The 23,251-nt window shown below is 40.9% G+C and overlaps 2 protein-coding genes across 5 annotated transcripts in view; one reads left to right on the top strand and one right to left on the bottom strand.

The window, feature by feature from the left end:
* The window catches only part of TM6SF1 (transmembrane 6 superfamily member 1), a 30,652-nt gene extending 17,503 nt beyond the window's left edge, over positions 1-13,149 (top strand). For 2 of the 4 annotated variants that reach the window (XM_069558959.1, XM_069558962.1), the window contains 4 exons: positions 1,823-1,927; positions 3,682-3,774; positions 3,954-4,073; positions 12,064-13,149. In XM_069558959.1, coding sequence (XP_069415060.1) covers positions 1,823-1,927; positions 3,682-3,774; positions 3,954-4,073; positions 12,064-12,255 — 510 coding nt within the window. In that variant the 3' untranslated portion in view covers positions 12,256-13,149. The remainder of the gene's footprint in view (positions 1-1,822; positions 1,928-3,681; positions 3,775-3,953; positions 4,074-12,063) is intronic. The other 2 variants (XM_069558961.1, XM_069558960.1) reach the window with 2 other exon arrangements.
* The window catches only part of HDGFL3 (HDGF like 3), a 79,970-nt gene continuing 66,815 nt past the window's right edge, over positions 10,097-23,251 (bottom strand). The window contains exon 6 of the mRNA XM_069558964.1: positions 10,097-14,871. Within this exon, the coding sequence (XP_069415065.1) occupies positions 14,866-14,871 (6 nt within the window). The 3' untranslated portion in view covers positions 10,097-14,865. The remainder of the gene's footprint in view (positions 14,872-23,251) is intronic.

A 23,251-nucleotide genomic window follows, 5' to 3' on the forward strand; every position in this document is an offset into this window, starting at 1 on the left:
TGTTCTCAAACTCAGAGGTCACTTGTATCCACCAGCTATTGGACTAGACCAGGCCTCCAGGGACTGTAGCCTTCGGGGCAGTCAGTCAGCATGACTATGTTGATTCTGCAGCAGTGGTTCACACCTTATTATGGCGGCTAGAATGGTCTGCTTCTGTGTGATTAGATCTGCTTTGATTGGCTGGGCCATGCTTTTTGGAACTTCCGGTGCCACAGGTTACACTGGCTCTTCCCATTAGATTTCGCATTATTGCCCAGCATGTGAAGTTTATCTGGGGGCTGCTAATGGCCTGGAGTTTGAGCACCTGGGCACCTCTTTCAGCGCTATCTATGCACTACTGCCCCAGAGGGAGGCTGGAGAGAGACTGCTGTTCCAGGTAGCACACAGTCAGAGGGTCTGATTACCAGGAGATCCAGGCACATGGAGACTGGCTGCAGGACATCTTCTGAGATACCTCCCTTCCAGTCACAGCCAAGGTGGTCAAGGTGAAACAATACTGGCCCAGCAGGTACTCTGTTAAGGTCTTCAGTTCTAAGCTAGTGACACCTTTCTAAGTTCCTCTTCCTTTCATAGGTATTAGATCCTTAAGCAAAATTGATACATGAAAATATGAGTTACTAGAGATAATCAGAACATGATTTTTCATTTTATAAAAAGACTTACAATAGAATTCATTAAAATACATTTTAATTTACAAACACTTCATTTGTGAATGTTTGGACACATGCTATGTAAACTCAGCTTGGGACATTGATAAGTGGTGCCCCCTTATACCCTTTGGAGGAATAAGGTGGTTGTTAAAAAAACAAGCAGACAGTAACCATATCCTTAAAGGCTTCCCCAGTGGTTCAGTGGCAAAGAATCTGCCTACAATGCAGGAGATGTAGGTTTGATTCTTGGGTCAGGAAAATTCCCTGGAGGAGGAAATGGCAACCCACTCCAGTATTCCTGCCTGGAGAATCCCGTGGACAGAGGAGCCTGGTGGGCTACAGTCCACGCGGTCACAAAGAGTCAGACACAACTTAGTGACTAAACAACAGCAAACCATAGCCTTCCTCCTTGCTTCACTGATGCTGATGGCTCCAGGCTAGCATATCTGTACTGTTCATGTTGTAAGACACACAGACTATTAATTTTTTTAAAAAATGTTAAAACACAGTGATGGCCAGGGAGAAATAGGCCGTCATACATTGCTGATACGAATACAAATTCTGAGTCACTCTGCAAAGCCACTTGGCAATGTTATCAACGTTAACAAGTTTAACTTTTTAACCTTAGTAATTCTACTTTGAGGGCTGTATCCTAAGAAAATCATCAGAGATTCTGTCAAAGATTTATGTACAAAGTTGCTTGTCATTGCATTAAGTATAAACAGTGAAAATGCCTAAATATCCAACAATGGAACTTTTAACAATATGGTTAAGTACTTATAGGTAGTGAAAGGCAAAAAACCAAAATTATATATACTCACACATGTAGTATTATATATAACTATGTATTTGTGACTGGAAAATACAACAAGTGTTAATAGTAGTATGATGGGTTACTGGTTTATTTTAAAGATGAGTATATTTTACACTTAAGATCATAAAAATGCTATTAAAAAAATATGGCCTCATAGAAGCAGAAGGGCCCTTCAAGATCACTAGGCCCAATCTCCTCATTTCACTGATGAGCAACTGAGACTTGGGGAGAGGAATTATTTTCCTAAATTACCTTGTTAGTGGTTTTGAATCTTGGAAATTCTCTTATCACGGTATCTTTGTTTCAGTAGATCTCAGATTATTCTTTGGCACCTCATCAGTTACCAACTCTATTTTAGGTCATTCAAGAGGTCCAAGCAAAAGACCTGCTGAGAAGACCTTTTGATTTAATGTTGGTTTTATGTCTCCTTCTGGCGACTGGATTTTGCGTGTTTAGAGGCTTGGTAAGCATAAGGGGCCACAATAACATAAAAAAAAACTTTAAAATCAGATTTTCCATGGCACTAACAAAACATACTTCCTATTAGAGCCTGGTGGAGAAGAAAATGACAACCTAGTCCAGTATTCTTGCCTGGGAAATCCCATGGACAGAGGAGCCCAGAGGGCTACAGTCCACGGGGTTGCAAAAATGTCAGATGTGACTGAGCAACTGAACAACAAATTAGAGCCTAGAGGCCTGGACCTGCTTCCTGCTACCCTCCTACCCTCCTACCCTCCCCCCAAACCTCTCCTCCCAAAGTGTGGTCCCTTCTGGGCTGTTTCATGCCATCTTCTTGAGGTCCTCAGATCAAGCTCTCCACCAATTAATCTTTAAGGCTCCTGAAAAATTAGCCATTCCTCTCATTCTTTTCATTTGTTTGATGTTTCTGTTTGAAATCTCTTTGTTAAGGGTGGTGACTTAAGACTCTAATCAAGCTGGCATAGAGCATCCATGTGTTCTCAGGAGCAGGGAGATGGGATTGAGGACAGGCTATCAGAGGAAGCTGTCAGACTCCTGGCTGTTTCCTGGCTGTGTGGTCTCAGAAACATCACTTAACCTCTCTGATCCTCAGTTTCTTCCTCTATAAAATAAGAGTACCTACCTTAGAGTATTGTTTGAAGATTAAATGATGACACATCAGACACTTGCAGAGAGCCTTATACCTAAAAAGTACTCAGTAAGTGACTGCTCTATTTAAGGGTCCTTCAGAGTATCCCAGTTTCATGGTTTATCCTCAGTAGCAATAAATTTGAGCAGCCAGAATTATATGGTTAATTATATTCAGCTGCAATGACAATTACTGTTCTAAGCCTGCTGGCATTGCATAGCAGTTGGGGGCAGAATGCTAAATGTAAACTGGTGCACCTGATTCATTATTTTGGGGTCCTAGGGCTGTAAGGGGCCTGTACGACTGGTAGGTCAGGGTGAGTAGTCCTCAGCGCTGTCTCCCTCTGTGGATCGTCAAAAACTTCCTGGAACAGAGTCAGCTGGTAGGAGTGGCCTAGGGAAAGGATGTAAAGGAGAAAGCAGGGCAGAGGCTTTGCTCAGACCAGAACACTGATAACCATATCTGGTTGGTTGCTGTAATTCCTCAAGTCAAAGAAAAACAGCAACAATAAAAATGAGCTGCAACTGTTTTCTTGTACAGCCATCTCCATGCCCCTGTGCACATGAGAAAAACATGGGTAAAGCGTATACCCTTGGAAGGTGGGGCTTTAAGGTTGGGATCCATTTTAACCAATTCCGCCACTGACGTGTTCATGTATTACTTAAGTGGGACAACATTTATGGTTAAGGACACCAGGAGTGGTGCCTCAGGGAAGTGGGTTAGAGGGGACTCAGCATAGTTAAGATGAATCTGGTATAGAAATGTACTATTCTTCCTGCAGGGACTAGTTGGCTAGTTATTCCCGGGAAAAGGGAAGCTGATCATTTAAAACAAGCTGTGTTTTAGTTAGCCAAACCTAGATGTTTAAACTGAACATGAGAAAGATCCCCAGGTACAGAGAATTAGTTTCCATTTCCTTCTCCACTGTTATCCTCTACTTGATCTCTTTAATCTATATTTATGTTCTCTCCCTTTTACTGATGAGCTTCTGAAGTAGCTTTTGTTACACAGAAAGCAGCTTGTGACTAAACTTGGCACATTTAGCCTTATCAGCAAACCTAAGGACCAGATGTGACTGTCTCTTGTAATGAACTCATTTTTGTTCTTAGATTGCCTTGGATTGCCCAGCTGAGCTCTGCCGATTATATACGCAATTTCAGGAGCCGTACCTAAAGGATCCTGCTGCTTATCCTAAAATCCAGGTCAGGTGGTTGTGAAGCCTAAGGTTTTTCTAATTTTCTTTAATAACAGGAAAATGTGATACCATGTAGCAAAGAGGAGTTAACATTTTCTCAGCTGAAAGTGTTTTGTGTGTGTGTTCTTTTCATTAGGCTAGGTTAACTGCCATTTACTGATGGCATTATTTCTCTGTTCTGTGCAGATGCTGGCCTATCTGTTCTATTCTGTCCCTTACTTTGTGATTGCACTTTATGGCTTGGTGGTTCCTGGATGCTTCTGGATGCCCGATATAACCCTGATACATGCTGGAGGTCTAGCTCAGGTACTGAGAATATGCTGTTTACTGGAGAGCTGGCTGTCATTGTTGGGCATCTAAAAAAAATACCTCTGCCCTGTGTGTTAGAGAAGGAAATAGTTATTAGATATGTCGTCCTCTTTGCTTGACAGTTCTTTAGAATATGTTTCTGCATTATTTAAATCTCAAAATTAACTATCTGGTAGGTGCGCCATCCAGTCATACAGATGAGGAAACTGAGCTAGCAGGATTAAATGATTTGTTCAAGGTCATGTACCCGGCGAGCGGCACTGCCATTTTCTACTGCTGTTTCACAGTCTCTGAGCACCACAGTTACTAAAAGAGAATTGAGAGCTGTTATTTTTAAGATGTCTGTCTGAATTTAACGTTTCGGAAGTCCACTATCCTATCCTACACAGGACCAGGGAAACTGGTTTTTAACAAAGTTCAGCTCCTGGAAAACAGGGCCTGTCATTCCATTCCTCCCTTCTGCTACTCAGCCAGGCCTCTGGCTTAGAGTAGGTGTTCAGTGAACACTCACTTCATGGAACTGGAAGTGTAATTATTGATGGAAGCATCATATAAAGCATAGTTTTTATAAGATAACCTATCAAACCAACTGATGTTAGAAACAAGGAAGAAAATTACTTTTTTTCCTATAATAATTTAAAAAATGGGCTTCCCAGGTGGCGCTAGTGGTAAGGAACCTGCTTGCCAGTGCAGGAGGTAGAGGAGATGCTGGTTTGATCTCTGGATTGGGAATATCGCCTGGAGGAGGGCATGGTAAACCACTCCAGTATTCTTTGCCTGGAGAATCCCATGGACAGAGGAGCCAGGAGGGCTACAGTCCATTGGGTTGCAGAGTTGGACATTACTGAAGGAACTTGGCATGAATACATAAATAAAAAAACCCCAGATGAACTCATCTTTTAGAATCATTATCTTTGTCTTGCTCTTGTCAAGCAGGCCTAATAATGAGGTTTATCTGGAAGCTCTCAGCATATATGGTTAATGATATCCATGGTATAAATAATCCTGCTGGCAAAAAGATACACTGGAATTTACAGAGTTTAAGAATGGTAATGGCATTTATAGGTTAATACAGTGGGCTCAATCTTTCCAATCTGATGTGCTTCTTAATTACGGAATTAGAGCTTAAATAGGTTGATGCAGTATCCAGTCATGGTTCCTGTCCTTTCCTTGGAGGACACAAGGAAAGAGAACTAGTATTTGCCCTCCTTGCAGACCTCTGAATTACTCTATTTCTCAGGCCTTGGTTTTTGGGTCTTTATTTCCATGTCTTTTAATACCCACTATAAGATGATGGCTTTCAAATTTCTATCTTTAGCTCAGACTGTTTTGATTCCTGTATTTAATTCTCGAGTCTCTGACATCTCAGATTTATGTCTAAGATAGGACTCCTGCTCCTGCCCACTTTTCTTCCACTTCCCCCATCTTTGTAAATAGTCCTTTGTGGTGTCTAGCAGCTCAGGTTAAACACTTGGAGTAATTCTTCACACTTACCACTCCCTCATCCTCTATCTGTAGCCCATTACTAGGTCTGGTTAGTTCCCACTCGAGTAATTCTCAAACCCACCACTTTTTTTCTTTTGGCCATGCAGCATGTGGGGTCTTAGTTCCCGAATCAGGGATCAAACCTGTGCCCCCTGCATTGGAAGCACAGAGTCTCAACCATTTGACTACTATGGAAGTCTGCAAATCTGCCACTTCTTTTTTTTTTTTTTTAAACAGCTCCGTTGTAGTCTGGGCTCTCATTACCTTGCTTCATGCAAGGCAAGCCACGCTGTGTTCTACTCACCTACTTGTGCAAAGGCAGGTTGTATGCTCTGCTGGAGGAGCAACTACTCAAGTTTTATTTATGCTTGTGCAAAGATCATGTGGGATGTTTTCAAAAGTCAGGCCTGGCATGGACCCAACTGCAAAGGAAGCTGATACATGTGGTCTCCCCGTGTGCTTCAGAGGAAGGAACTGTGTGCTGAACAGAGTATCGTCTCGGCAATTTTTTTTTTTTTTAAAGCCTCACTTAAAGATAAGCAAGTGGAACTCAGGCTAGTTGTTACTTGCTTAAGGTCACAACATTACGAAGTGGCAGAAGAGGAATTCAGAATCCCATGTGGCCCCAGAGCCCATATTCTTCCCCACTGTCCTGTCCCTCTCCTCTTGCAAACAGTGAATTAAGCTCCAGCATCCTACAGCATAGAGTAGGGCTTTGTACATGGCATGGATGAGGCAGAGGACCTGCTGGGGGTAGAAGGCAGTGACACCTGGGCTCTGGGCTTTGTGGGCTGAATAGATTTGAAAAGACTGAGGAAGCTTTTAAATGTTGGAGTGTGCAGTAGTTAGAGGGTACTGAGGGCCTCCCCCAGCTCTTACTGGTCCCTTGATTAGATTGTTCAGGGTGTAGCATCTACTCACTGCCTGTGTGCTTTGCCTGCCCAGGCTGGCTTCCTCTACATGCTGTGTCCCCTGGTCTGCCCCACACCAGGCCCTGATGTAGGAACACTGAGTGTCACCAGCTAGGAGGCTGGTAGGAGTGAGGCCAAGACCTGAACCTGGTGAGGTCTCAGGAGACAACCAGAGAACTAAGCAGGAAGCCCTTGGCCAAGGCCTAGTCATGCATAGCGTCAGCAGTCAGGAGCCTTGGGATGGACAGAGCTTGGGGTGAACAGGTGCTTCAATCTGTAACAGTTAAGACCAGCCCCACACTAAACCTGCTAGATAGGCTGAACTGGAAGACAGGCACTTGGGACTCTAGCACATGTTGGTGGTGGTTTAGTCACCAAGTCATGTCCGACTCATTGTGAACCCATGGACTGTAGCCCACCAGGTTGCTCTGTCCATGGATTTCCCAGGCAAGAATACTGTAGTGGGTTGCCATTCCCTTCTCCAGGGGATCTTCCTGACCCAGGGATTAAACCCAGGTCTCCTGCATTGCAGGCAGATTCTTTACTGACTGAGCCACCAGGGAAGCCCATGACTCTAGCACAAGTCCTGGGAAAGGCAGTGTGGAGCGCAGAGCAGACGGCAGCAGCAGTGGTTTCAGCCATACACCAGGCCTTGCAGAAATCTCTGGGCTCATCCCTCACCAACAGATTTGTAAAGGTAGCCTGAGGCTGTGGACTGGATCCTGTAGGTGTCAGAAGGATGTTTCTCCCAACCAGCAGAACAGGGATAGCCTGAGAATCATGTGTCTGACATACCCGTAGCTCCTAGCTGGGCTGTAACATCTACCTATTCAGAGCATTTGGCCTCAGGAAGACCTAGAAATCATACTGCAACAAGACAGTGCAGACAATGAGAAGGCTGAATTACCGTTGTGTGATTTCTGCTTGGCAAACAAATACTTGTTTATGAAATGAATTCTCATTGTGAGAGGACATTTGACACACTCTTCATAGAAGCACTCTCCATAGCTTGACTAGCACCCCTAGCTTGCAAAAACTACCACTCCTGATTTAGAAGCTTTATGGATTCATGATCCCACTGAGTTTATAAAAATCTGCTTTTACTGGAAGATCTAGTAAACTCCCAAGAACCTGCAACTTAAGAAAAAAATATTTGAAAAGCTTCTAGGCCAGTACAAGTCAACAGAAGACATGGCTAGTAGTTATGAGGGCCCTCATTTCAGACCATTTAGGAATCTGCCAAGCCTGCTGCCTTCAGAAATCAGATAAATCAAGAGCTGAAGTAAAATACAGTAAAACCACGACACATTTGGCACCAAAGAATCCCACTGGGGACTTATTCATAACCCAAGTCTCTTTCCATGCAAAATTGAAGTTTCAAGTCCAATTTGAAAAGTATTGAGTTGGCCAAAAAGTTCGCTTGGGTTTTCCTTTAAGATATTTTGGAAACCCATATGAACTTTATTATAGGCTGCTTAGATCTACTCATTAGCCATTTCTATCAGTGGAAGAATTTATCCCTGAAAAGATGTAGTTAATATGGTTAAGAATGTGAGCTCTGGAAGCAGACTGGTTCAGCTCTCGGTCTGTCACTGATTAGTTCAGTGACCTTGGTTACTTAACCTCTTTGTTTCCTCTTCTGTTAAGTAACAGTACCTTCCTCATAGAGTTGCTGCAAGGATTACTTACATGAAGTAATCTCTGCAGAGGGTGTAGAGCAGTGCCTGGCACATTAAAAGCTGTGAGCCTCTTTGTTGCATTCATTACTGCTGTTGTTAGAAGATCCCCAGTGAAAGTTTCGAGAAATGCCTTGTGTTTCTCAGAAGATACGTGATCTGTAGCTCTGTATGTTGTGTATAGTTACCCAAACATCAGAGAAACTGGAAGCAGCTGTGGGACATATTCACAGTGGGTGTGGCTGGGAGCCTGCCGTGCCATTCAGCAAGCAGGCTGCAGCCATAGAGGCAATGCATGACCCTTCCCACTGGGTTCAGACTCGCTCAGTCCCCCATCTATTCAGGTGCCATGTACTGTCTCACAAAAGGGTCTGGAGGCTTATCTGTGGGTAACTTGGTTGTCCAGAGTTGACTCTACTGGGAGGCAAATTCTTGAAGTTTTTTCCTTTATGGAAACCTTTAAGGAAAAAAACATCTGAGACTAAAGGTTTAGAAAGAACATGAGTAATTGGCATACTAATTACAAATCTCATTTTAATCATTTGCTTCTGATGTTGATTCACCTCTAAACATCTTCATTTAGTTTTAAAACTAGAGTTTGGGTTTATTGTCTTATATGCTTCTTATTCTTTGGTGGAGACACACAGTCTTGGCATTGTCAAAAGATCAGCAAGGGAATCTAAAAACAATGTGCCTGGATTTTCAACCAAGTCGGGTGCCAGCTCACGAACAAGCATTTCAGCTGGGTTTTGTGTCTGTCTATGGAAGAACTCCATGTGCTTGGCACTGTCCTAAGCACCTGACAAGAGATCAAGCCATTGAACCTGTGTAACAATCCTATGAGGTGGGCTCCATTATTACCTTGCTTTTCAGGCAAGGAGCCAGAGGTAGTTACATACCTAACACAAGGTCACATTGCTGGGTTTTGGTGGAATTGGGATTTGAAGCTTTCAGTCTGTTTCCAGATTCAGTGTTCTTAACCCCAAGACTATGGTGTTCAGAAAACCCTAAGAAACAGTAACACGGTTCTCGATTAGCTTAAGTATCAGCCAAATAGCCTGGCTGTTGTCCCATGTTCTCATTCGTTTTTGCCTACATTTACATAGACACACACAACTCAGTTCTTTTTTCTGGAACTAAGATTGGGATTTTTATTCAAATTCTTTCCAGGCTGTCTCTGTAAGAAAACAAGAGCTATTAAAAATTAAGCCTTTTTTTTTTTGCCTTTATTGCCTCATTTTCCATCCCAACCATTCATTCTTTAAAAATCATAATCTCTTAAGGTAAAAAATGATTAGAATGAAGTTTAGGAAAAATGATGAGGTGCTCAAACTCACATCTCTGAATTCTGGAGGAATTTCTGGGACCTGTAACTTGTACCCGTGATCCTGGCCATGTGTCAGTTCAGTAGCAATAAGGTCACCAGGTCACCAGATGCTAGCAGGATGCTCGGTTGAGCTCTCCAGGCCCTGTTCTAAGGAGGTCTTGTGTGCTGGTGGGGAACATCACCAGGAAGCTCAGTGCAGCCCCTTCTCAGCTGTGTACTTTGAAGGGAACCCTTCTCAAGTGAGACTGAGGGTCTTTTGAAACTTCAGCATCCTGGAAACCAGACACCATAAGCTTTGGGAGGAAGCTGTGGTTGGGTTGCTCACTCAGGTATAGGTGAGGCCACTCTAAATACCCTGTCAGAACTATGAGCAGTACCAGAAACTACAGAAGACCGGCCTCAGGCTTCCTCTCTCAATTACATACCTCTTTTAACTAGAAATGCAATCATCTTGGGCTTCCCTGGTGGCTCAGACGGTAAAGGATCTGCCTGCAGAAGACCTGGGTTCGATCACCTCTGCCCCTTATTAAATAATTCTGAAGCAAAAGGCCTACTAAAATAGGTATAAAAATAGAGTAATGCCTTGTAGAAGCTTTTTGTATTTTGACAGTCACAAGATCATTACTGTTGAACGTTTATTGAGCTCTAACAATGTGAGGTGCCACACAAAAATTCAGACACAGTACCTGCCCAATGGGCTTACAATCTAAAGGACATGATCATTTTTTAATGTTCCCATGAGTTTGCTGTTTGTGAAAATGAGGTATTAACTGCACTGGTTAGTGCAGGAAAAGAGCCTATGATATTAGACTTTTTAAGCAGGTTCCCTATGCAAGTAGGCATGACTGTTCATATTAGTCTCTTAAACTGTGGTTTGCATTTCCCCAAATTTGTCTGAGATATATGTAAAGTCTGAAAAGATAGACAAATGCACATTTCTGAAAATCAGGGGTCAAATCTGGCACCTAGTCCAGAAGAAAAAGTCTGGTTACATATTCAGAAAAATATTTTTATTCAAAATTGGCCCTGGGGAAAAAAAATAGTGATGGGGGGCCAAGTTCCTGTTGGGGGTTCTTAGAATGTCCACAAGAGCAGGTCCTCAGGGCAGCCTCTCAAAGGCCCTTCCTTAACTCTTTTGTAAGCATTTGGTGGGTTGTGTTTGGGCACTGGCCCTGGGGGTGGTATGTTTGAGGACAAAGCCCTCTCAGTGGCTCACAGATCACCAGGCAGATGATTCCTGCCTTGGCACTGGCCTTTGTCCTTGGCAACACACCACTCACGCTAATTTAATGCCTATCTCCAGAGAAGAACAAGACTACCAGACACCCTCAGGATGTATCAGGAATTTTGTAAAAATGTAACCTGCTAAAATGCCTGTTGCTGATACCATCCTTATACATACTGCTTTATGAAAACTTGTCCTTTTCTTGTCATAAAGTCAAGTGCTAAAGTAACACTTTTGTTCTGTTAACCACTTAGGATAAACTGATTTCATATGGAAGGAAATCTAAGATAACTTATACGTATTTAAAGCAAGTTATTTCATTTTCATTCTCATGATTTCTGTCCTTTTATCTTTTGTCTCTTTGCTCTGATCCTGTTAACTAGTAAGTCACCACTTACTACATTTAAATTCCCAATCCTTTATTCATGTATATCTTGAGTTTCAGTTATGATATGAAATAAAGACTCCAGGGGTGCATTTTGTAAAGATATAAGGATCCTGAGGAAATACTTTCACAGAAGCCTTTTTCTAATAGTTTTCACCTGTGCTTACGAAAAGTATCAAAAAAGGCCAACTGGCACATTCTGGAATGTATGTTCTGAGCAGGTATCTAAATACAAGTGGGAAGTGCTTGCCTTTATGTTTTGTAAATTCAGCTTTTGCTGACAAGCTGGACGGACATCTCAATAATTTGATGTGAAAAAGTTGCGTGCGTGTACATTTGCCATTTTATAAAAGAGCGAACAAATCCATACCCCCACCTTATCTTACAAAACAACCCTTAGTATTTTTTAAGTTGCATGAAAAACAAATATACAAGTAAAAAAACAAGCAAAATGCATAATTAAGGGCTTTGAGCTCTTGCTCCAAGGAGTAGGTGAAAGAATTGATATAAATGAAGCTGAGGTTTTCAGAGCTTCTCTTTAAATAGCTATGCTAAAAATATTTCAGCTGTCTAATCTCTGTACTTGCTTCATTTTTACTAGAACACACTGTGTGAGCTGCAGCTGAGTTCCTATATAGGATATCTCCAGAATGCAAATCAGGACAAGGCAGATTTTATTCAGATTTTTCTTTTGTAAATTGAGCCACTACTGTTTGGTATGGGACTGGGCGGGGTGGGCACTAGATGGGTTAAAAATCAGTTAGCCTGATAAAGACATGCTAAAGAAGGCTTAATTTATTTGAATGGTTATATCAAGACTGACCCCAAGTTCAATGAGATATTGAGGATTCTGGATTGTTTGAAAATCTGGTTTTGAGGGCAGAGGAGCGTGGTCTGAATGGACCTTTAGGAATGCATCTGAACACAGAACTTATGCTTACCTCCCTCCCCCGCCCCCCTTTTTTTTTAACATGACAGGCTCAGTTTTCTCACATCGGTGCTTCTCTTCATGCTAGAACTGCTTATGTCTACAGAGTCCCTGAAGAAGCGAAAATCATTTTTTTAGCCTTAAACATAGCATATGGAGTTCTTCCCCAGCTCCTGGCCTATCGCTGTATCTACAGACCCGAATTCTTCATAAAAACAAAAGCAGATGAAAAAGTTGAATGAAAACACTGTTTTATGTTCTTTCTCTCCAGATGACTGACTTTTGCTATCTTGGTACCTATATCTGGCCCCATTCCACTCTTTTCTTGCACAGGAACATTTGCGAATTCATCAGTTCTTGTTCTGTACTCTGTATCATAGGAATTATGTGGGTAAATCTTTTTTTGAAGGAAAGTTGAAGTTACTCAGAAAGTCTGTTTAAAGAAATACATTTCAGGGTATTTGTGAATAAACAACCACCTATCTCAATATTCTGTTTGTATATATTAAATATAAGTGTGAAAAATTACAATTTAGCTCCTATAATAATATGAAAAGGTAACCATTCGAAAGTGAAAATGGCCTATGCATATTAAAAATTTCAAACGAGCAAATACAGATTGGAGGAATATTTTTGCATATAAGATGTATATGCTTTATGATCAACCTCAATATAAAAGACAAATTACCAGAACATTTAAAAATGTTGTTTGAAAAGTGTTTTCCCAAGGAAAGTGAATTATTCACTGGGGTTTCAAAAACTGCTTTCACTGAAATTTTTTATTGAGTCTAAACAGTTAAGAAGGGATCTATAACTTTATTACCTTTATTTTACTGGTGACTGGAAATATTTCTATTGTGTTTCTGTGTATATTTTTAATAAATTATTTTTGGCCTTTTATGAAGACAAATCTTATTAAATTTGAAACATTTTGTGTATTTTCTTTTTCAGAAAAAGTTCTGTGGTCTTTAGTTTTGTTTTAAAAATCTGTCACTTATACGTTCCAATTCGAAATGTCATCTACGTTCTCCTTATGTTTTAGTGTGAGCGATGAAGAGGACTTTTGATGAATTAATTAAATTTCCTTGATTTTAAATTAAAATATTCAAAATTAAAAAGTACCTTGTAAGGACAAAGAACTGGACTGGCTTTCCTACTCTCTTTTAAATGAACTGTTCATCATGTGGAAGCGTGAGTCGAGTATAATAGAGGAAAATCAGTATTTGCTAAATGAGAGAAACAAACCCCAAACACAGCCGCCGCCTCAGTGCCCAGGAGTGGTAAGTGGATCCGTACTCTTATGCCCTCAGGTGCCATCGTCACCACTCCCATCATCACCAGCATCATCACTAATGGCCCTAAGCTTTCAGAGCTGCTCACATTTTTTCCTTCATGCTATTTACTAGCTCATCACCAAAATAAGAAAACCTAAAAGAAAACGGTGTCCAGATCAGTGCATGGATAAGGTCCAGTGTGAATTTAGGGGTCCACTGAACTGGTGAGTAACACAGATACGCAAGCAGTCATGTAGCCAGTTCCTCTCCCTACCCCCCAGTGTTAAAAAAAAAAATACAAGTCCTAAAACCCAGAGTGTTTAAAAAAAGAAAAGAAAAAGCCTCACCTGCACTTGATTCTCTTATCAGCTTGCTGTTAACAATTTTTGCTTTAATATATGAATTACATTAATACCTCACATTACATATATGAAGCCAAATTACACTAACTTAGTTGTTTACAACCTCAACTCTTACTCCCAGTACACATTCCAATAAATTTATTCTGTAAAAACAATACATTTTTTTGTTTTTGATTTTTTTTTTTACAGTAAACTTTTCAACTACAAACCTTGAATACGCGAAAGATGTTCCAAGGACAAGCATAACAGGATTGATAAAACCCAAACTGACTAAATGTGTTCTCACAATATAAGTTGGCATAAAAATAAATAAAATTTTCTATTATCACAATTGCAACAATAATGTACACATAATAATGGTTTGTGGATGAGTATTAACTATTCTAATTCTAGTTCCAAAAGAAAACAACAGATCGTTTAAAAGTCTATATTTAAAAGTCAATGCTTTGTCTTACTTCCCATAGGGCTACTGCTGAGTCCAGCTTTAAAATGTAAAGTATCCAGCTTGAGTGATTAGCTCAAATTGTATTGGCATTGGGAGAAAATAAATCACTGCCTTTATCTTGGAGTAACACAAAAGACTCACTTAACTTCACATATAGAAACTGAGTTTGTGTACGTAACAACATGAGTTTTGAGAAGTATAAGTTGTCAACTAGCTATTTCTAATAAGGAAAAGGTATTTTACAATATGATTCAACTTTACACATGGCCTCAAAACTGAAGGACAATTTTAAGTTCACCTTCAATATGCCAACATTATGTATCTAGGAATTGGTTCCTGGGTTCTGTCACAGAGAAGAAATCCCTTAAGCATTATGTTGAGTGGTCCTTTTAAAAAAATGCTAATTTATATTTAACTGAGTGTTTGGTGATGGTGGAGTAAAAGGCAGAAGAGTGAATGAACATAACTGCCTTGATAAAGGATCCTAGACTTGTATAAGCTTGTGCAAAAATCTTGATAATCCTTAGTGGTTAAGGGCAACTTCATGCAACCAAATAACATGAAATTAAGTCAATAACCTTAAAAAAGGCTAAAATGTCTTTTTTTCCCCCAAACACATCAGAGAGGAATGTGAATAATGTACATACAAACTGGGGTTCTGTCAATGACAACAAGGACTATGTGTTGGTTCATATCAAATCTGAGAATATTGGACAACCAAACGTATAACCTTCTTGTGGTTTTCTTAGTATGCAGCATTCATTATGGTGGTTAGGTCTGGAAAAAAACACAAAGAAAACAAGCCTTTAGATGATTCTGGATATTAACAATATAAGCTACCCACATCTTTATACTATATACCTGGATTTTTTGCGATTCCAATCTGCATTGCAGCATTAACAATACTTAGCAAGAATAGTCTCTAAGGGTTTGCATTATACCAATCAGTGCAAAAAGCTAAAGGAAAAACTAGGGCATTTTTAGTGTAAACTTTGTCTATTGTCTGGCAGGACACTGAAGTAGCGTGCACTCTGTAAAACTCTAGGACAATGCATTGCTGGGATACATAAAATTAAGGCAAAAATGGAGATAATTCATCTTTGTGATTCTGGTATCACAAAGAAAGGTAAATTTCTTAAAATTTCAAAAGTATTTGCAGAATTGCAAATTATTCTGTGTAATATTTATAATTTAATTACTTGTGACAGTATGGCTCAATGAAATACAAGAGTTAATAATATTAAGTCAAGATATACAAAGAGAAAGGAAGCCTAGATTTTTGTCAAGTTTAGATTGTTTCCATTTGACAAAGATAAAATACTTCCATTTCCTAGAAGGACTGTGTTTTAGTTTGGGTCCCACTTTTAATTGTGTCAGGTTACATTTCCCCACCCGGATGCTATTTTTGTTTTCTTCATCATTAACCCAAATACATTAACCCCCTTAGTACTATTCTTGTGGGATAAATGAAAGAGGGAACTCGGGCCCCCAATACTTTTTCTGAAAACAGCCTGCTTCAGCTCTTCACTTCACTAAGTGAATGAACTTGTTTGTATGATGCTTGTCATCATTCATGGGTATGGTTTTCACTTATGTAGCTGAACTCTACCCTGCACCATACATAATATACAACTAATTCCAGAACCTTCAAAGAGGAAAGTTTCTAAACCTACTATCCCCTCAAGATAGCAGAAATACATTTCTTAGTCTTCTTTGTTCTTACCAAAATGAGAAAGCCAATCTTAAAAAAAACATGAAAAATCTATGAACTTGCAAGATATAGTGCCTGGTGACTCCTCATTATTTATTTATTTATTTTTCTCATTATTTATTAACAAAGAAAAGCACTAGAAATAAGATTATACTCACAGGCCTTAGAGGATTTTCCTCCCTTGTGAAGGAGGAAAACACCCATTAAAACAACGAAAAATTGTTAATCAACCAAAGAAACTTCTTTAACAATGTCTTTATTAATATTAATGTGAAAGGCAATACATTCTATGTTTACATCGTTAGAAAACTCACAGTAACAACTACTCAATCCATGTTGAAGAATATTTTTAAAACACATGGTCTGATAGTAGCCTCAGAATATTATTAATGCCCCCAACAGTGAGAGTGGTTATCAGAATGTGACTAACTTTAAGGACATGCTTTTTGGGTGGAGGTACTATTAAATGGGTGCTTATATTAATAAAGTCAAATTACAAATTAATTTAACTTCTCATACCATAATCACTCTATCTGCATATGAAAAGAACACCTTGCTCATTCACACTGGTGGATATTCTGCACAGTGTTCCGTTTGCTAGACTGCAGATCTCCCCAACATAAGCAGCTAGGACTTGTGCCTTTAGGCACTGGCTGCCCTGCTCAGCGCCACACCAGTTTCATTTTGCACAACGGCTGGCTAATCCACTGGGTTCTCTCTTGAGGCATTTCAATGTGAGGTACACTAACAGGCTGAAGGATACCCAGAACATAGTAAGCAGAAGTTACAGGCTGGAGAAGTCATAGGGTCTTTTTATGGAGCACCAATTTTTCTTGGAAATATGGCAGATAAACTATGGTTACTCAGACTTGAGTATTTGGCATTTTGTCAAAAATAAATGAAACGAACCTATTACTTCATGGAAAATGACTGACAGTATTCGTTGCCAATGATAAAATTTGGGCTTGCAAGTGAAGGTTGGGATTCTAGAAAACTTAAATCCTCTCTAAAATCATCAGCTTCCCAAAATGTAAAGATTTTTTTTTGGGGGGGGGGGACAAGATAGTGATATTTAAAATGTGATTTAAAAAATTTCATAGTGAAATATTTGGAAAACTTAAGTAACTCGGGAACAAATATTTTCCAAATGTGAAAAGAAATTCATAGTGCCAGATGGTCCAATGGATTTTAACCAAACAGAATATAAGAGGTTCAGATTCGACACTGCAACTAACCTCTAAGAAATGACCACTTACAGAATTGGTGTAATATCAAAGAATACACACAATGACCTGAATAGACTATTAAAATATTCCTATCTCCATTTTCAACTACATGTCTATGGAAGACTACATTTTCTTCTTACATTTCAACCAAAATAACATATCACAACAGTCTCAATACAGAAGCAGATATGAGAATATGGCCTGAGAGTTTCTATTAAAGCAGACATTAAAGACATATATATTTTTAAATGTAAAAGTGTAATTTTTCTCAAGAACTTTTTTTTTTGGAAAATGTATTTATTTTTCACAAAATGTGTTATTTTATGTTAAGTAATGGGTTTGCTATTACTTTAAATAAATATCATTAGTTTTATTTTTATTTCTAATTAAGTAAATATCAATAGCTATAACAAAAACTCTTTGGGGCCCTTAATAACTTCTAAGAGTAGTAAAGGGGTCCTGAGACCAAAAACCTTGATAAACCACCGGCCTGGAATAAATGAGAGTGAATGGTGAAAAGTGAGGCTAAAAAGATAAACTAAAGTGAGAGTGATAAGGCCATTTCATGCGGAAATCAGGAGACTGGGCCTGATGTGGAGGGCACCAGCAGCACCAGACGGTAGGAAGAACAACAGGTCCTGAGCCAGAAGAATAAAGGCAGGAACACTGATTAGTGGCGACAGTGAACCCTCTGGCTGTCCACCCCACATTTATTCTGTCCTTTGCTCCTCCTCACAACTATGTGACATCCTTGTGATTAGGGGACTTGACTCCAGTGTCAGGGATGGGCAGAACCTGACTGGTCTAAGCCAGTTATCTCCTTGTTGTCAGTGCTTGGTTCAGGGTGGGGCAGCTTTCTGACATGGATCTCAGTGACACCTGCCTCCTTAAATTCATACCCTTGTGTAACACCCTACCTTTTAGAGTAGGCTAGATCTTGTGACATTTGTCTAATGAACTGAATGAGGCAAAAGTGATGGGATATCGCGTCTGAGATTGGAGAACAAAAGGTTGACTTCCGTGTTGCTCCCACCCTCTCTCTTGCTAATGAAGCCAGCTGCCATGCTGGAGCTGCCTTATGGAGAGACTCATGTGGCAGGGAACCAAGGGAGGCCTTTGGCCAACAGTCAGTGAAGCACTGAAGCCCTCGATCCAATAACTATGAGTGACCAAATCCTGCCAACAACTTCCTGAGTGAGCCTGGAAAAGGACCAAGCCCCAAGCCAAGCCTCAACTCAAAAAAGATTTGAGCTCCTGCTAATACATTAATTGCAGTTTTGGAGAGATGTGGAGATAGAGGTATCAACAAGTTACATCTATTTTGGTTCCTGACCCATAGAAAATGCTATTTTAAGCCACTGAGTCTTGGAGTTACTTGTTCACGGCAAGAGGTATTAACACAGCAGTGTATTATCTGCATGGTGTCCTGGCCACAAAGTCACCTCCACTTCAGTGAGTCAAGAAGGGAGCTCTACGTGCCCTGCAGCCTGCCCCTTTCTGCTCATGCTTCTGCTAGAGGAAGGATGAAGGCAGAAAGCATCCAGACATAAAGGGAGTCTTGGAATTCTATGGGCTCCTTGTAAGAACCTCTTCTTTCTTCACCAATATATGTGACTTCCACCCCACCCTCTGCCCTGAGACAGTAATCCTTTTGGGGGCTCCCCTGGTGGCTCAGACATTAAAGAATCTGCTTGCAATGCAGGAGACTCAGGTTCGATCCCTGGGTCAGGAAGATCCCCGGGAGAAGGGAATGGCTACCCACTCCAATAACACCCTCTGCCCTGAGCGATCAATCCTTCCTGCCACAAGATGGGCTCCAGAGCATCTATCACATCCTGGACTCTCATCCCTGACACTTTGTTCTGTTCATTTACAACCTCATCTCTTGAATGCCAGCCTCCCCCTGCCCCCCAATTCCTTAGTCTCTTCCACTGGGTCCCTTGGATATTACAGTCGGTTCAGTTCAGTTGCTCAGTTGTGTCTGATTCTTTGTGCCGATGGACTGCAGCATGCCAGGCTTCCCTGTCATCACGCTCTCCCAGAGCTTGCTCAAACTCATGTCCATTGAATCGGTGATGCCATCCAACCATCATATCCTGTCATCTCCTTCTTCTCCTGCCTTCAATCTTTCCCAGAATCAGGGTCTTTCCAATCAGTTCTTCGCATCAGGTGGCCAAAGTATTGGAGTTTCAGCTTCAGCATCAGTGCTTCCAGTTAATATTCAGGACTGATTTCCTTTAGGATTGACTGGTTTGCTCTCCTTGCAGTCCAAGGGACTCTCAAGAGTCTTCTCCAACACCACAGTTCAAAAGCATCAATTCTTCAGGGCTCAGCTTTCTTTATAGTCCCAACTCACACATCCATACATGACTACCGGAAAAACCTTAGCTTTGACAAGATGGACCATTTTTTGGCAAAGTAATGTCTCTGCTTTTTAATATGCTGTCTAGATTTGCCATAGCTTTTCTTCCAAGGAGTGTCTTTTATTTCATGGCTGCAGTCACCATCTGCAGTGATTCTGGAGCCCCCCAAAATAAAGTCTCTCACTGTTGACCCATGTATTTGCCATGAAGTGATGGGACCAGATGCCATGATCTTAGTTTTCTGAATGTTAAGTTTTATCTTTTTTATTTTTTATTTTTTGAATGTTGAGTTTTAAACCAGCTTTTTCACTCTCCTCTCACTTTCATCAAGAGGCTCTTTACTTCTTTGCTTTCTGCCATAAGGGTGGTGTCAACTGCATATCTGAGGTTATTGATATTTCTCCCAGCAATCTTGATTCCAGCTTGTGCTTCATCCAGCCCGGCATTTTGCATGATGTACTCTGCATATAAATTAAATAAGGAGGGTGACAATATACAGCCTTGACGTACTCCTTTTCCTATTTGGAACCAGTCTGTTCTTCCATTTCCAGTTCCCAACTGTTGCTTCTGGACCTGCATAATTTCTCAGGAGTCAAGTAAGGTCGTCTAGTATTCTCATCTCTTGAAGAATTTTCCACACTTTGTTGTGATCCACACTGTCAAAGCCTTGGGCATAGTCAATAAAGCAGAAGCAGATGCTTTTCTGGAGCTCTCTTGCTTTTTTGATGACCCAACGAATGTTGGCAAATTGATCTCTGGTTCCTCTGCCTCTTCTAAAACCAGCTTGAACATCTGGAATTTCATGGTTCATGTACTGTTGAAGCCTGGCTTGGAGAATTTGAATACTTTGTTAGTGTGTGAGATGAGTGCAACTGTGCAGTAGTTTGAACATTCTTTGGCACTGCCTTCTTTTGGGATTGGAATGAAAATTGACTGTTTCCACTCCTGTGGCCACTGCGGAGTTTTCCAGATTTGATGACATATTGAGTGCAGCACTTTCACAGCATCATCTTTTTGGATTTGAAATAGCTCAACTGGAATTCTATCACCTCCACTAGCTTTGTTTGTAATGATACTTCCTAAGGCCCACTTGACTTTGCATTCCAGGATGTCTGGCTCTGGGTGAGTGATCACACCATCATGATTATCTGGGTCATGAAGATCTTTTTTGTATAGTTCTTTTGTGTATTCTTGCCATCTCTTCTTAGTATGTTCTGCTTCTGTTAGTTCCATACCATTTCTGTCTTTTATTGTGCCCATCTTTGCATGAAATGGTCCCCTGGTATCTCTAATTTTCTTGAAGAGATCTCTAGTCTCTTCCATTCTCTTGTTTTCCTCTATTTCTTTGCATTGATCGCTGAGGAAGGCTTTCTTTTCTCTCCTTGCTATTCTTTGGAACTCTGCATTCAGATGGGTATATCCTTCCTTTTCTCCTTTGCCTTTAGCTTCCCTTGGAAATTACAGTCAGCCATCAGCAAACCTTCTTCATTCCCAAGATACTTTATTCATCAACTTGTTCTGACTGCAATCTAGCTTCACCCTGGAGATCCTGCTGTTGCTTTCTCTGCACCCCCCGGGGGGGTAACCTTCTCCTCTGCTACATACTGCATACATATGGCAGCTCTCAAACTACAGGCCCTGGAGGTGGGGAAGGTGACCTTAACCTTACTACTATTTCTAGCTACTCTTCCTCTCTCTGTGCTTCCCGCCAGGAAAAAAATCCTTCTGGACTTTAGTCTCAATGCTGTAAGATGCCACCCCTTCCCTACTGCAGTCTTCTCCAAGACTCCCCAGTCACTCTCTCTGACTCCTTGAAGATGTCAGCTCTGGCTCACTGTCATTCAGCATCCTAACTGCTGGATGTCAACATGCACAGAGATTGTCTTTGCAACACTATAACCTCTTAGTTCCTGGACTTCCTCTTCCCTAAAAATATTGTCTGCTACCTCACATTAGCTGCTCATTTCCATGGTTATTTCTTAAACAAGCAATTTTTAACCACTGAGAGCATTTGTAAATACTAGGTCACTGTTTTCTAGGGGGAAATTATGCTTCTCTGATGGCTCAGAGGATAAAGCAACTGCCTGCAATGCAGGAGACCCGGGTTCGATCCCTGGGTTGGGAAGATCCCCTGGAGAAGGAAGTGGCAACCCACTCCAGTATTCTTGCCTGGAGAATCCCATGGACAGAGGAGCCTGGCAGGCTACAGTCCACAGGGTCGCAAAGAGTCGGACATGACTGAATGACTTCACTTTCACGGGAACATTGTAGGTTGGAGTTTTCAATGGCATTTAATGAGCAGGGGCCAAGGGTACTAAATGTTCTGCAATGTGAACAGGGCTCACACAATGAAAACCTATCTTACTGAAGACATCAAGAGTACCAGCCCTGCCGCCTGCTTCCGTAATTCCATCTAGACATCTGACTATTTCACCTCTACTTGTCTTTCCAGCGCATTCCCTTTACCTAGTACTCTAACTCCAAGAACTCTTTGATATTCAAAATCTGTTGATCCTGTCCCTTCTTCACATCCTGTTTCCCTCTGAACATGTTTTGGATTCCATGTGTCCAACATTATAATTAATCTCTTCCCCACATACACCCTCAACTCCCTTGCCTCAAACTTCCTTTACTTTGCTCTCTGGGCAAACTCCAATTCTGGATAAACTCGGTTCTCTACTTTTCGTGATCACACAATTGAATATGCCTGGAGAAAAACACACAGCCATCTGAATGTTCTTAAATTAATGACCACTAACCTCGAGTGGGCCCTTCCTGCTGTTCCAAAGTCCAGTCACTTTTGTATTCTAACTATTTTGTCCCTTTTCCTCCTCTCAAAATTTCAACACTTCTTCCTGCTCTCACTCTCAATTGTTGACCTTGCTTCCTAAGGAGACAGAAGCAATCAGATGATAACTTTTACAAGCTCTCACCCCAGGTACCCACTTACCTGCCCCCGTGCCCAACAGGAGGAAAACACAGAGTGTTGAGCGTAGAGGCACGTAAGTTCCTCCTGTTTCAGTGCATGAACTAAGGCAGGCCCTCCAGATGTGCACTGGATTTTATGCCTGTTTGCCTTCTGAAGAGCCCAACTTTGGCAATTCTTTCCTACATTATTATTTTGTGATCATTCTACATTTGGATCATTCTTATCAGCCTATGTGCTGGAAATTCTCCCATCAAGAAAAAAAGGCCCTCTTAACCTTCTATCCTAGACTGTGTCTAAAAAATATCTGAGGAAAAAAAATTAGGCTGCCTGTGTGTGTGCTCAGTCATGTCCAACTCTTTGCAACATGGAGTGTAGCCCACCAGGCTCCTCTGTCCATGGGATTTCCCAGGCAAGAATACTGGAGTGGGTAGCCATTTCCTTCTCCAGGGGATCTTCCGACCCAGGAATTGAACCCGTCTCTCGCGTCTTCTGCATTGACAGGCGGATTCTTTACTACTGTACCACCTAGAAAGCCCCCCACATTAGGCTACTTGCCCTATAAGATATCAGGACACATTATAAAGCTACTGTAATTAAGAAACTGTAGTACTGACCAAAGGAACAGAATAGAGAACCCAGAGAGACCCATGGCTACATAACAGATGACACTGCATATCAGAGAGGAATAGAGAGACTGTTTAATACATGGTACTGGTTAAATGATTATGCTGTGGGGAAAATGCCGTGGGATCCTATCTCGTAACCCACACAAAGGTCAATTCTAGATGGATTAAACACTAAAATGTTAAAAACGAAAGTTTACAATTTTAAAATGAAATACGGGAGAATATCTTTCTGACTTTGGGATAGGAATGGATTTCTCAAACAATATACAAAAATGACAACCATAACAAGAAAAATTTGATAT

The sequence above is a fragment of the Ovis canadensis genome, chromosome 18, assembly GCF_042477335.2.
Source record: "Ovis canadensis isolate MfBH-ARS-UI-01 breed Bighorn chromosome 18, ARS-UI_OviCan_v2, whole genome shotgun sequence".
NCBI classification, from domain to species: Eukaryota; Metazoa; Chordata; class Mammalia; order Artiodactyla; family Bovidae; genus Ovis; species Ovis canadensis.